Genomic DNA, 14,886 nt, shown 5'->3' with positions numbered 1-14,886 from the left:
GTGCTCACCAACAAACACTCCCCGACAGGGGAAGCTACTCAGAAGCAGATGCAGGTTATGGTGCACCACCACACGAGCGATACAGTGTGCATGAATCTCAGGCAAGGCCTTAAATTGCCAATAGTATTTCAGTGTTGAGTAGAACATGACATAAACGTTAGTATTTGTATCAGCTTATTGTCATGACGCGATATTGTACAGTTTGTTTCAATATTAAGACATCAGTTATGTTTGCCCTTGAAGTTGAACTCTTTCATTTTACTAGTTTTATGTTTTCTACCAAAAGGCGAAATATTCTTCTTCTGCTTCTTCCATGTACACCCACGGTCAACATTTTGACCATTATTGGCATTTTAGGGAGTGCGCAGGGGTGAGGAGGGGGGAAGGGGGAGGGGTCTAGTGTAGGCCTGAAACCTTTGAAGAAAAGGTGTCAAGGCTGGGGGACAGGACGGCGTCTGCTGGCAGGCTGTTCCAGTCCCTGACTGTACGGGGGGAAAAGGCCATGTTGCGGTGTTCATTCTTGGCAGGGATCCTCTTTAGCTGTTTGCTGTGACTTCTTCTGGAACGGGTCACAACGGGGGCCTGTTGGTTGCAGTGTACGCACACCAGTTCATTGATGATTTTATACATCATGTTGAGGCGAGCTGTGCGTCGGCGTTGTTCCAGGGGGGGCCAATCCAACTCATGCAGCATCTGATCTACACTGGCAGTATTTCTGTGGTGGTTGAGAACAAAGCAGGCTGCGCGTCGTTGGACCTTCTTCAGAATGTCACAGTCATTTTTTTTTGTGGGGGTCCCTGACGCAGGCTGAGTATTCCAGCACAGGGCGGATCAGAGCTTTATGTGCCATTTGTTTGATACGGTTGGAGCTGATTTTTAGGTTTCGCTGGAGAAAACCCATTGTTCGGTTTGCCTTATTTGTAATGCTGGTGATGTGCTGGTCCCATCGCCCATCACTCTGAATTGTGACCCCAAGGTACTTGGTGGAGGAGACATTATCCAGCTGTTGGCCATGGAGTATGTGACCACTTCTGGCGTCGGCTTCCGGCTTTGATGTACAGTCAGGACGCTGCGCTTGTTAGGGTGAAACTCCATGTCCCACTGTGTCTCCCACTCACTGCACTTGTGAGGGTGAAACTCCATGTCCCACTGTGTCTCCCACTCACTGCACTTGTTGGGGTGAAACTCCATGTCCCACTGTGTCTCCCACTCACTGCACTTGTTAGGGTGAAACTCCATGTCCCACTGTGTCTCCCACTCACTGCACTTGTGAGGGTGAAACTCCATGTCTCACTGTGTCTCCCACTCACTGCACTTGTTAGGGTGAAACTCCATGTCCCACTGTGTCTCCCACTCACTGCACTTGTTAGGGTGAAACTCCATGTCTCACTGTGTCTCCCACTCACTGCACTTGTTGGGGTGAAACTCCATGTTCCACTGTGTCTCCCACTCACTGCACTTGTTAGGGTGAAACTCCATGTCCCACTGTGTCTCCCACTCACTGCACTTGTTGGGGTGAAACTCCATGTCCCACTGTGTCTCCCACTCACTGCACTTGTGAGGGTGAAACTCCATGTCCCACTGTGTCTCCCACTCACTGCACTTGTTGGGGTGAAACTCCATGTCCCACTGTGTCTCCCACTCACTGCACTTGTGAGGGTGAAACTCCATGTCTCACTGTGTCTCCCACTCACTGCACTTGTGAGGGTGAAACTCCATGTCCCACTGTGTCTCCCACTCACTGCACTTGTGAGGGTGAAACTCCATGTCCCACTGTGTCTCCCACTCACTGCACTTGTTGGGGTGAAACTCCATGTCCCACTGTGTCTCCCACTCACTGCACTTGTTGGGGTGAAACTCCATGTCCCACTGTGTCTCCCACTCACTGCACTTGTTGGGGTGAAACTCCATGTCCCACTGTGTCTCCCACTCACTGCACTTGTTGGGGTGAAACTCCATGTCCCACTGTGTCTCCCACTCACTCAGGGCATCAAGGTCCTCCTGCAGTTTTGTTGTAGTGGGTATTTGACTTGATGGGGCAGTCAGTGGCAGTGTCATCTGCAAAGAGTCTGGTGTTGGATGAGACGTGGCTTGGTAGGTCGTTCATGTAGGCCAGGAACAGGCAGAGGCCCAGGACTGAGCCCTGGGGAACCCCAGACTTCACCTGGACAAAGTCGGACCTGCTCCCCTCCACAACAACGGCCTGCCTCCTGTCTCATAGGAAGCTGGAGATCCATCGATTTGCATCCCCCCTAACACCATAGTGGTCATGTTTATGGATCAGTAGGCTGTGATTCACCTTGTCAAAGGCATGGCGAAATCCAGCACTACAATGTCAGACGGTATGCCTTTGTCCAGGTTTGATGTTAGCTGGTCTGACAGCTCAAGCAGTTGTGTCTCACAGGAATGTTTCTTGCGGAAGCCATGTTGGTGTGGAGTCAAGATGTTTGAGGACTCTAGATGCTCCCATCACGTTGCTAACAATCACGTGCTCAAGAATCTTGCACGCGACGCATATAAGGGAGACTGGCCGGTAGTTACTTGGTTTGTAGTGCTCTCCCTTCTTATACACCGATGTGACATGTGCAGTGCACCAATCATCAGGGACACAGCCAGTGGATAATGAACGCTGGAAGATGCACGTGAGGATAGGAGCCACCTCACTGGCCAAGGTCTTCAGTATACGTGGGGAGGTGTTGTCTGGGCCTGCTGCTTTTGCCGAGTTCAGGTTCGCCAGCAGCTTCTCAACTCCTGCTGGTATGATACTGAAGTCTGGCATAGTGGGGAAATCCTCTCGACTGCCCGGCATGCTTCATTTTTCATGGACTTCTGTCAGATTGTAGTCTTTGCCTTCGCTGAATGCTGTGAAGAACTGGTTGTTTAGGGCCTCAGCCTTGGCCTTCGAGTCGTGACGAGGCGGCCTTGGACCTTCAGGGGGGGAACACCTGACTGCGATGTACGCTGATGTTTGATGTATGTCCAGAACCGCTTCGTGCATGGTGTTCTGTCCTGCTCTTCTTCCTGTGGAGTGAACAGACAGTTGACGTAATGCCAGTAAGCTCGTCTCAGTTTCTCTTGCGTCTCTCTTCTCAGGTACGCTCTATCCCTTTTCCGTAGGAGGCGTCTCACTTCTGTGGTGACCCATGGGTAGGAGTCAGTTTTCTTGGGAGTCTTATAGGGAATGTTGCGTGTGATACTGCTCTGGATGGTGGTCTTGAATTTTGTCCACAAATCTTCTGCGGAGGTTGAGTCATTTGAGGCCATATTCAGTGGTGCAGTCCAAATGCCTGGGCGTAATCCAGAGTAAACTCCTTCAGTCATTGACTAATCACTTTTGTTCTGCATTGTTTTTGTTGTTGTTTTTTGGTTGTTGTTGTTTTGTGTGTGTGTGTGTGTGCGTTTCTTCTTCTTCTTCTTCCTTGTACACCCACAGTTAACATTTTGACCATTATTGGCGTTTTAGGGTTATGCGTTTTTTTTGTGTTTTTTTTTTTGTTTTTTGGGGGGGTTGGGTTTTTTTGTTTATTTGTTTTCTTTTGCTTTGGGTGGAATGGCTGTGGATGGTGGAATAATGGGGAAATACTGATGTATTTTGATTGTTTTGATTTTTTCTTCTTTTTACTCATTTTCACTTCTTAAGCTTTAGTCCCTCTTTAGGGCAAGGGCTGGATGTAAAAAAAGCATGTTACTTGCTTATCTATTACCCTCAATAATAAAGATTTTGTCTTTGTCTTGTCTTGTCTTGTCTTGCTGGATAAAATTAATATCCTCAGCCAGCCACTTCTCACTGTCAGCTGTGCCACTTACATGGAAGGACACACACACACACACAAACACACACACACATACACACACACACACACACACACACACACACAGAGTGTGTGAACATACACATGTATGTGTGCATGTACACTCAAAATGTATTTGGTGGACATAATGAGGTGGGTTGTGTTTACCATTGTGTTGTTGTATTTTGTGTGTGTGTGTGTGTGTGTGTGGTCTAGATCCACTGAATTTTATGAGAGAAACTGAAGCAAAATGTCTTCAAAATAAAGCCATTGCACATATGATATCAACTTGAAACTGAAACTACAGATACTCTGAAATAACCTTACTACATTCTGTTGTTGTTTTCTCGAATGTCCATAAAACACTAACAATTCAGGGCATCACTTGTCCCATGATGTTCAGTGTTGTGTAACATTCACTGTTTATTATCATTGAACTGAGCTAAGAGCCAACATATAGTTGATAACATTACTAACAGATGAGCAGCCATGGTGAAGTGATTATTGCTGCGGACTGCTGACTGAGAGGATGCAGGTTCAAACCTCATCAGAGGTGGCTGGGGATTTTCGCCCATGACTGCTCTGTCCCAGGACTGATTCATTGAATTTGTGCTGTAGGCTCCAGTGGGAAGACTGGAACCACACATTTGAGGGTCATCCTCTTCTTTGGGAGTGTTGCTCAAATTTCCTGTCTGTATCTCAGCCTGGTTGATGCCAGGATATATTTTAAGAGTACAGCCTTGTCAGCTGTTACCAAACTTAAATTGACTGTTGCTCAAATTTCCTGTCTGTATCTCTCAGTCTGGTTGATGAGTGCAGCCTGGTCAGGTAGTGCCATACCTAAATAGAATTTGTTGCTTAAAATGTTGAGTCCCAAACCTAAATAGACTGTTGCTCAAAGTGTCTGCCTATATCTCTCAGCCTGGTTGATGCCGGGAATGGGATATATTAGGAAAGTACAGCCTTGTCAACTTGTCCCCAATTTAAATAGACTCCTGAGATGACCTGATTAGGCTTTAGCAGCATCTTCATCATTCCCATTATCATTCACCGTCATTGGAACATGGAAAACAATCTGTCTCAAATTCTGGGACACCAAAAAAAACAACAACAAAACAAATAAAACTACTAACTGTGTGCTGAAATAGAATGGTGTGAGGGCCTTTTGCAGGTGACGGACACCTTGTCCCAGCTGTGGTAGTACTAAGTGTGTGCTGAAATAGAATGGTGTGAGGGCCTTTTGCAGGTGACGGACACCTTGTCCCAGCTGTGGTAGTACTAAGTGTGTGCTGAAATAGAATGGTGTGAGGGCCTTTTGCAGGTGACAGACACCTTGTCCCAGCTGTGGTAGTACTAAGTGTGTGCTGAAATAGAATGGTGTGAGGGCCTTTTGCAGGTGACAGACACCTTGTCCCAGCTGTAGTAGTACTAACTGTGTGCTGAAATAGAATGGTGTGAGGGCCTTTTGCAGGTGACAGACACCTTGTCCCAGCTGTGGTAGTACTAAGTGTGTGCTGAAATAGAATGGTGTGAGGGCCTTTTGCAGGTGACAGACACCTTGTCCCAGCTGTGGTAGTACTAAGTGTGCTGAAATAGAATGGTGTGAGGGCCTTTTGCAGGTGACAGACACCTTGTCCCAGCTGTGGTAGTACTAAGTGTGTGCTGAAATAGAATGGTGTGAGGGCCTTTTGCAGGTGACAGACACCTTGTCCCAGCTGTAGTAGTACTAAGTGTGTGCTGAAATAGAATGGTGTGAGGGCCTTTTGCAGGTGACGGACACCATGTCCCAGCTGTGGTCAGGACTAGGACGACTGGTTGGCAGCTTTGCCCACAGTCTGCCCAGACTCACATCAAAACTGTCTGCAGTGCAGGACTATGCAGGTTAAACATCTCTTTGATTTTGACATCGTTAGCAGTCACAAACCTGATGTTTGTATCTAATGTGTAGGTTTTGTCTTCTTTTGTTTGTTGCGTGTTTTGTATTTGCTGTTGATATGCTCATTTTTATAATTTATTCTCTACAATATACCTGTAAAGTTCACTCAGATTTCTTGTATTTTAGAAAGAGATGTATCAAACTATGGTCACATATTTTGATGGGGACATTGTTCCCATGAACTAAGTCTATCTAATGGGCTAATGGGGTACAGAAATGATTTGATCACTTTGGGGTAAAATGAAGAGAAAAAAAAATCTTGCATCCAGGCTACTACTACTACAGACAACACACAGCTGTAAAGGAAACCTGCTAAAAAAAAATATATATATATAAAAAAAACTGAAAAATAAACCCTCATGATTTGTTTAGCTCATTTTCTTCAAGTCTTGTGTTAAAAACAGATTGCATGTACAACATTTTATCTTGCATCCAAACTAACACAGACAACACATTGTTGTGGAGACCTGTTTTTAAAAAGATTTTTTTCATATTCGCTCATTTTGTTTCAGTTGTTAAGCCTTATGGAAACCCTCTGACCCGAGCCGGCATGTGGAGCAGCTGGGTTGCCTCCCCTGTGTGGCGCACGATGGCGACGCTGAACCAGATGCACCGCTCGGGGCCCCACCGACCCAAACCCCGCAAAAAGGGGCCCATGGATGGCCGCCCGCAGCTCAGGGGCGTGGTGCTCAAAACGCTCGTCAAGAAACCCAAAAAGCCCAACTCCGCCAACAGGAAGTGCGTGCGCCTGCGACTGAGCACGGGTAAAGAGGTGACAGCCTATGTCCCTGGGGAAGGTCACAACCTTCAGGAGCACAGCATCGTACTGGTGAGGGGGGGTCGTGTTCCCGACCTGCCTGGGGTCAAACTGAAGTGCATCCGCGGCAAGTACGACTTGGCGCATGTCAAAAAGTGAACCGTGGGTGGTGGTTATCATTATCGGCGTTGTTGTGAACACGTGTGTCTCTAGAGAGTGAGTGAGAAATAAATGGTTTGGTGTTTCTTATTTATGCCTTCATTTCTTTTTGTTTTGTTTTTTAACATGCGATGTGAATGATTCTTAACTGCATGTGGATTAATGAAAAATGAATATCAATGAGTATGTGATCACTTTTCTACTCTTTTTATCTTTTCTTGCCTCATCTCTCATGTCTGCTATGTGGCATCAACCTGAAAGCTGCTCATCCCAGACCCTTTATACACAGCCACACTCAGGTTCATTTCGTCACAGCCTCAACTGCCAACAGGAATGGGTCTTTGTTAGGTCAGCATGAGGTCAACAGCCTCAGCTGCCAACAGGAATGGGTCTTTGTTAGGTCAGCATGAGGTCAACAGCCTCAACTGCCAACAGGAATGGGTCTGTTAGGTCAGCATGAGGTCAACAGCCTCAACTGCCAACAGGAATGGGTCTTTGTTAGGTCAGCATGAGTTCACCGGAAAGAGGAGACTGTTCAGTCACTTCAGTGATGTGCATTTTGGGGGAGGGGGGGATCATTGTATTGTAATGTCATGTCAGATGTAATGTTGTGTAATATAGTATGTGTTTGTGCTGTGCTTATCGATATGTATATTATCTACATATGGATGGATGTGCAAACAGGTGTATTGATAAATGTATGAATGGATCTAGATATGTTGTTTTGTTTCGTAAATTTAAAAGAATTTACTTGATCCCCCTTTGTGTGTATATATATATGCACGCAGATCAAATGCGCACATCACAGATCCTGTGATTTATGTCAGTGTTTGGTGGGTTATGGACACAAGAACATACCCAGCATACACATCCCCCAAAACGGAGTATGGCTGCCTACATGGCAGGGTAACATATCTGTATATGTGTGCGTGACTGAAACCTGATTCAGTGACACAGGAAACAAATGATGAGCACCCAATGGCAGCTGTCAGTTGGTTCTACCCAGGTAGGTAGCCTGTTGTGCAAATGACTCCAAGTTTGTAAAGTGCTTAGAGCTTGGTCTCCTACCAAGGGTAGGCGCTGTATAAGTATCCGCATCATCATGATGCAGTGATGACAGTCATGAGACACTGAACTGCGCAGATGGACAGTACCTCGGTTAGTGGCTCCCTACAACCAAGGCCCACAGACCCCTGTTTTGAGCAGCCATGAGTGCTCTAGACCAGAGCTTTCCAGCTGTGTCACTTTCAAACTGGCTGCAGTCCACGGTCTTTGGAGCAGCAGCAGTATTCAGCTCTAGGCCAGAGCTTTCCAGTTGTCACTTTCAAACTGGCTGCAGTCCACGGTCTTTGGAGCAGCAGCAGTATTCAGCTCTAGGCCAGAGCTTTCCAGCTGTGTCAATGTCAAACTGGCTGCAGTCCACAGTCTTTGGAGCAGCAGCAGTATTCAGCTCTAGGCCAGAGCTTTCCAGCTGTGTCACTTAACTGGCTGCAGTCCACAGTCTTTGGAGCAGCAGTGTGTTTCCTTACTGTGGACCTGTTGCCTGTGCTTCTCACCTGGTGTTCCGCTTTGTCAGCACAGGGAGAGCACAACGTTCACGTCATCACTCTCCTCTGCAGTGGTTGGCCACCACCCCTGTGGATCTGGAGGAGAATACTCTCTTTGGGATTAGCAGAGGGTGGGGGCAGCTGCTGTCACTCACCTCCAACCACATCCACAGCGCTCTGTATCTGTGTATGTGACATAGCGTGTGTCACCACAACTACAGCTGTGACCATATCGCACAGTATATGTGAGATGGAAGCCATGTCTCTCTTTCTCTCTCTCTCCACACACGCACTATATCTCTCTCATACAAACATAGGCACACACACAACACACAACACACACACACTCACAGACCACTATCAAGTGTCACTGACCCAAACAGAAGTCTTGCACCATGTCAACATGAACTTTATTTCCACATCTCACCACCATCCACTTTGCTTCACATCAACATGGACAAGACACCACCACAGGCAACTGCTAATAGTGCAACTTTTTTAGTACAAAATACCATAGGCACATGATTTTTTAAGACTGATAAATCTTTGTTGACAAAAATAGTCACAACCACCACAGACAGCTGAAATACTGACACAGGGGTTCAATCAAGGGGAGGAGACTGACGATGGAGGAGAGGTGATGAAGGGAGTGGGGGAAGAACAGGTGAGGTGCCACACTGTCACCTCCTCCCTCCACTCGGCGGAAAAAGATGGTGTCTGACTGTCAACGTGACCTGCGCTGTTCAGTCCATGAAAATGTGGAGGGATGTTTGCCAATGGAGGACATGCAAGCATGACCACAGAGCACTCACTGCTGACGGTACCACTTGCTCGATCACATTTAGGATGGCACTTGGAAGATCACAGAAACCACTTCTGTGCTGCATGACATGCCCAGACACACGCATATCACACGCCACAGGTCCAAAGTCACATGCAATGAAGATATCAGATCAAATGGGCTCTTTCCATCCTCCCCTTGGAAAACTGTGGCTTTCCTTCCAAGAAAAGAACATGTCTTTGTTAAATCAAAAGCAAGAGTTGCTCATTTTGCTTCTCTTGCCTTGTTCACCAATGTGAGCTCTGCCTATAATCATGAACTGCCACCAGACTGAAATATTTCAATATCCTCATAATGATCATCCTCGTACTGCAATGGTCATTTAATCTTCATCATTTTAAATAGACTTGGCTAGATGCTATCATATATGTGATCAGCAGAATCTCAGAACAGTAAAATCAGATTGAAAACCTCTGTGCAAAAGTTTTTTTTCTTAGTTCGCTATATACTTTAAAAAAAAAAAAAAAAAAAAAGAAGAAGAAGAAGTTAGAACTTTTCTTTCTTCTTTTTAAACTGAATGTGGGCAGGATTCATGGGAAACAACTCTTTCCCGTGTCTTTCTCAGCTCAGCAGTATGTCGGCATGCACTAGCAACAGTAACCAGCATGGGGCACGGCAGTGCTCATCTTGACGTGATTAACCAAACCAGAAGAAAAGAAAACTGGCATGCTAACTCTAATACTTGAGAACTAACATCTGGTAACAGGCATTCAGTAAGCGACAACTTTATAACAGGAAATAACTGCCGAACACAACTGACACATCTTGGTCAGTAAAACACTTGGTTTGTACAAGCCATTGTCAGAACACTGGATCTGTAGTACAGATCACTGTTTAAACACTGAAATTGTACAGACCAGCGTCTGAACACTGGATCTCACTGTCCATTGTCTAAACACTGGATCCAAAGACCACTGAACACTGGATCCAAAGGTCATTGTCTGAACACTGGATCTGTAAAGACCATTGTCTGAACACTGGATCTGTAAAGACCATTTTCTGAACACTGGATCCACAAACCATTGTCTAAACACTGTATCTCACAAACCATTGTCTAAACACTGGATCCACAGACCATTGTCTAAACACTGGATCCACAGACCACTGTCTAAACACTGGATCCACAGACCATTGTCTAAACACTGAATCCACAGACCATTGTCTAAACACTGGATCCACTCACCACTGTCTAAACACTGGATCCACAGACCATTGTCTAAACACTGAATCCACAGATCATTGTCTAAACACTGGATCCACAGACCAATGTCTAAACACTGGATCTCACAAGATCACTGCCTGAAGACTGGATCTTTGCAGACCTGTAAATCTCTAGACCCTGCATACTTATCCGAATAATTAGATTATGTACACCATCTGTGGACCTGGTCTTGTTACAGAAAATACAATGTAGATCTATCCAGAAATACCAGTATTTTCCCTTTAGTTTAATGTCTCTTAGGATTTTCTTCCACTGACATCAGCATTTTCCCACCAACACCAGTAGTTCCCCTTTAATGTCTCTATGGTTATGTCTTCCCCACCAACACCAGTAGTTCCCCTTTAATGTCTCTGTAGTTACGTCTTCTCCCACCCCTTTTCTTCAATCAAAAGCTTGTAGACAAGCAGTTCTTAAGACGGCAGTTTCTTCAAACAAAAAGGAATGTTTACTTCATGGACACCTTAAGTAATGTTAGCGTTTGTTGAAACAATGTCCAGGGATACTGTCAAATGAACAAAAACATGGAACAAACTAAATGCACCCATGGACATTGTGTTGTGAACTGACACTGGTTCAAGAGACATGATGCTGCGTTCTCTCCATCAAGCAAACACGCTCATATATTGAAGTTCACTCCACTGTTGAACTCTGTGTGCACCATGAATATCATGTTCTCACAGTAAACAATGTTTCCACGGATACTGTGATCAATTATACAAACAGCACAGGCATTTTGTCAACAGCCACTGTCATCAATAAAAATGTAGCAAAGCACACACAGTGTTTACTGGAAGCAGTGTATGTGTGTATATATATATATATATATATTTTCAAAGACAGCAGTGTTCTCAGAAATCATAACTTTGTTATAAAGGCAGCGACACAGCATTCACGGAAGTTATGTTGTGTGCACACACCCCCACCACACAGAAGCAGTGTTCCCCGCACCTTTTGACAGGAGTGGGAGGTTAAGTAATTAATTTCTTTTCTTGTAAAACACAGTCAACCTGGTGTCCACACACACAGGTATCTTTCACTCAGCCATCCAGAATTTACTGAATATCTTGTGCCCAAAGGTGTGTAGTCCTTGTGCCCAAAGGTGTGTACAGCCGTCAAGTAATGTACTGTTATCATTGATGCTCATCACCCAACCAACTGACCAGCTGTCAAGTAATGTACTGTTATCATTGATGCTCATCACCCAACCAACTGTACAGCCATCAAGTAATGTACTGTTATCATTGATGCTCATCACCCAACCAACTGTACAGCCATCAAGTAATGTACTGTTATCACTGATGCTCATCACCCAACCAACTGTACAGCCATCAAGTAATGTACTGTTATCATTGATGCTCATCACCCAACCAACTGTACAGCCATCAAGTAATGTACTGTTATCACTGATGCTCATCACCCAACCAACTGACCAGCTGTCAAGTAATGTACTGTTATCACTGATGCTCATCACCCAACCAACTGTACAGCCATCAAGTAATGTACTGTTATCACTGATGCTCATCACCCAACCAACTGTACAGCCATCAAGTAATGTACTGTTATCATTGATGCTCATCACCCAACCAACTGACCAGCTGTCAAGTAATGTACTGTTATCATTGATGCTCATCACCCAACCAACTGTACAGCCGTCAAGTAATGTACTGTTATCATTGATGCTCATCACCCAACCAACTGTACAGCCATCAAGTAATGTACTGTTATCATGATGCTCATCACCCAACCAACTGACCAGCTGTCAAGTAATGTACTGTTATCATGATGCTCATCACCCAACCAACTGTACAGCCATCAAGTAATGTACTGTTATCATTGATGCTCATCACCCAACCAACTGACCAGCTGTCAAGTAATGTACTGTTATCATTGATGCTCATCACCCAACCAACCAGCTGTCAAGTAATGTACTGTTATCATGATGCTCATCACCCAACCAACTGACCAGCTGTCAAGTAATGTACTGTTATCACTGATGCTCATCACCCAACCAACTGACCACACAGAACCTATCAGGGCTGACAGCACTTAACTGTTCATCAATCCCATTGATCCTGAAAATATCAGAAAAATGTTGGTAACAAAAAAAGAAAAGTCAGCACAAAGAAAAGTGCAGTCATATTCATGCACACAAACCTGGCACATGCCTCAAGTGTTGATCATTGTTTTGCCAAAGGACTGACAGAGCAGTCCACGTCAGCATCATGCCTTAGCTCCACGTGCATCAGTATGACTGTACTTCAGCCTGATTTTCTTTCTGAGCAACCAAAGATGAACATCCTGTACCAAATGACTTTGTTCTGATCATGAACACTGTGCATGTACTGTTTCGTGCCAGGTGCTCTGAGTCCATTATACAGAGAGTTTGCGCCATGTAAGTACTTTCCATTATTATCATCATTATTAAGTACTATATTGTTATCATTATCATCATCATTATAAACACAAACAATCCCTTCCCTTCCCATGTCTGTAACAAACCTGGTCCACAGATCCTCCTTTCCTATCATGTGACACCTATCATGTGACACTGGTCCTCCTTTCCTATCATGTGACACCTATCATGTGACACTGGTCCTCCTTTCCTATCATGTGACACCTATCATGTGACACTGGTCCTCCTTTCCTATCATGTGACACCTATCATGTGACACTGGTCCTCTTTTCCTATCATGTGACACCTATCATGTGACACTGGTCCAAACAACATCAGCATCCTGATTGGTCTCTCTGCTAACACTGTCCAAGTAAACAACAGCTTGCTTGTGCATGCAACTTTTGCATACATGACATAAATCAGTTTCTTGAAAGAGAAAAAATACATTACAAAAATCAGAATGTTGCTACCAATGCTTATACTAAGCACAGGATACACATAAGCATGGAAGACACCCCCCCCCCCTCCTCCTCCCAATTGTTTTCTTTTTCTAAGGACATTTCCAAAGATGAAAAAGACTGAAATGTCCAGGACCTGCCACGGAAATTATCATAGCTTCTGTGGATTTTCCTCCGTGATTGACAGCTGCTCTGCACTGTTGATGGTCTGTTTGACACCGATACCACACCACCACCCTCCATCCATCCCCTGCTCTGCACTGTTGATGGTCTGTTTGACACCGGTACTACACCACCACCCTCCATCCATCCCCTGCTCTGCACTGTTGATGGTCTGTTTGACACCGATACCACACCACCACCCTCCATCCATCCCCTGCTCTGCACTGTTGATGGTCTGTTTGACACCGATACCACACCACCACCCTCCATCCATCCCCTGCTCTGCACTGTTGATGGTCTGTTTGACACCGATACCACACCACCACCCTCCATCCATCCCCTGCTCTGCACTGTTGATGGTCTGTCAGCTTCATGGTTCTCTTGTCATTTTTGGCAAGTGGCATAACCCAATGCTCCAGTCACGCCCTGAGTGCATGCATGCATTTACTGATTTCCTATCACAGTGGGTTTCTTCTACAGAAATTTTGCCAGAGGACAACACTTCTGTGGCTGTGGGTTGGGGGTTTTTTGTGGGTTTTTTTCAGTGCACCAAGTGGGCGCTGCACTGGTCCTCAATTTATTGTCTAAAAGGACTTGAAACTCAGTTTGATTTTCCAGTCAAACTTGGGAGAAAGGGCGAGATGAGGATTTGAACCCAGGTCCTCAGGGACACTGAACTGGCAGATAACCTTATAACCATTCTGCAACCTTCCTTCTTTCACATACACAGTCATACACATCCGCACACATATACCCACTTAATTTAGTTACTAAAGGTGACTTTCTATTTTTATAGTTTTTTTCATGTAAATTCCTCTAAGTAGTATAGCACATACGCATATTTTCAGGACAGATTTGCAATGAATAAACTAGAGCTGTGACTGAAGAGTTTGTTGGCCCTGTTGAAAGGATGACAAAAACTAGTATCAGTTTGAGGTGGGGGGGGGGGCCCTTCTTCCCCTTTGTCAGTCATGTCAACACATGACTGCTGGTTCATGACGATGGCACATCGGGGAGGGGGGGGGGGGGGGCACTTCTTCCCCTTTGTCAGTCATGTCAACACATGACTGCTGGTTCATGACGATGTCACATCAGGGGGGGGGGGGGGGGGGCACTTCTTCCCCTTTGTCAGTCATGTCAACACATGACTGCTGGTTCATGACGATGTCACATCAGGGGGGGGGGGGGAGGAGGGGACACTTTGTCAGTCATGTCAACACATGACAGCTGGTTCATGGTGATGTCACATCAGCAGAACTATCAGAAAGGTCCACAGCTGTACACTGTTCACTTGACACAGCCACCCTTTTTTCTGCTTCTTTCAGCTTCACAAGGAGCATCACTGCATTCCACAAAATCCATGTACACTACACCGCATCTCCTAGGCAGATGCCCGACCAGCAGCATCACCCAACACGCTTCGTCAGGCCTGGAGTGTAGGCATCAACAATGAACAGTCAGGACAAACAGCAAGAGATTGTTCAGCTGACAGACAGCAGTGCCTGGCTCTGTGATGGCGTCACAGTGAGGGCCCCAGTGTTAGATGTCACCAGGACAGACTGAAAACTGAAAGATGATTGGCTGTCTCACTGAACAGATCGCTAAAAACACATCACAT

The 14,886-nt window shown here is 45.5% G+C and overlaps 1 protein-coding gene and 1 long non-coding RNA gene across 2 annotated transcripts; one reads left to right on the top strand and one right to left on the bottom strand.

Annotated features, from left to right (window-relative positions):
* Positions 1-21: 21 nt before the first annotated feature.
* On the top strand, positions 22-6,733 carry LOC143281783 (small ribosomal subunit protein uS12m-like). Its single transcript, XM_076587076.1, has 3 exons — positions 22-101; positions 5,561-5,672; positions 6,240-6,733. The coding sequence occupies exons 2-3, from the start codon at positions 5,573-5,575 to the stop codon at positions 6,641-6,643; spliced, it is 504 nt and encodes a 167-aa protein (XP_076443191.1). The 5' UTR covers positions 22-101; positions 5,561-5,572; the 3' UTR covers positions 6,644-6,733.
* Positions 6,734-8,578: 1,845 nt separating this feature from the next.
* Positions 8,579-14,196, bottom strand: LOC143281341 (uncharacterized). The gene is made up of 2 exons (XR_013055119.1): positions 12,885-14,196; positions 8,579-12,829 (listed from the first exon to the last, which is right to left on the bottom strand). It is a non-coding gene; the product is annotated as an uncharacterized LOC143281341 (long non-coding RNA).
* Positions 14,197-14,886: the final 690 nt, after the last annotated feature.

This window comes from Babylonia areolata, chromosome 4 (genome assembly GCF_041734735.1).
Source record: "Babylonia areolata isolate BAREFJ2019XMU chromosome 4, ASM4173473v1, whole genome shotgun sequence".
Taxonomy (NCBI): Eukaryota; Metazoa; Mollusca; class Gastropoda; order Neogastropoda; family Buccinidae; genus Babylonia; species Babylonia areolata.
This window is presented reverse-complemented; position numbering and strand designations above follow the sequence as displayed.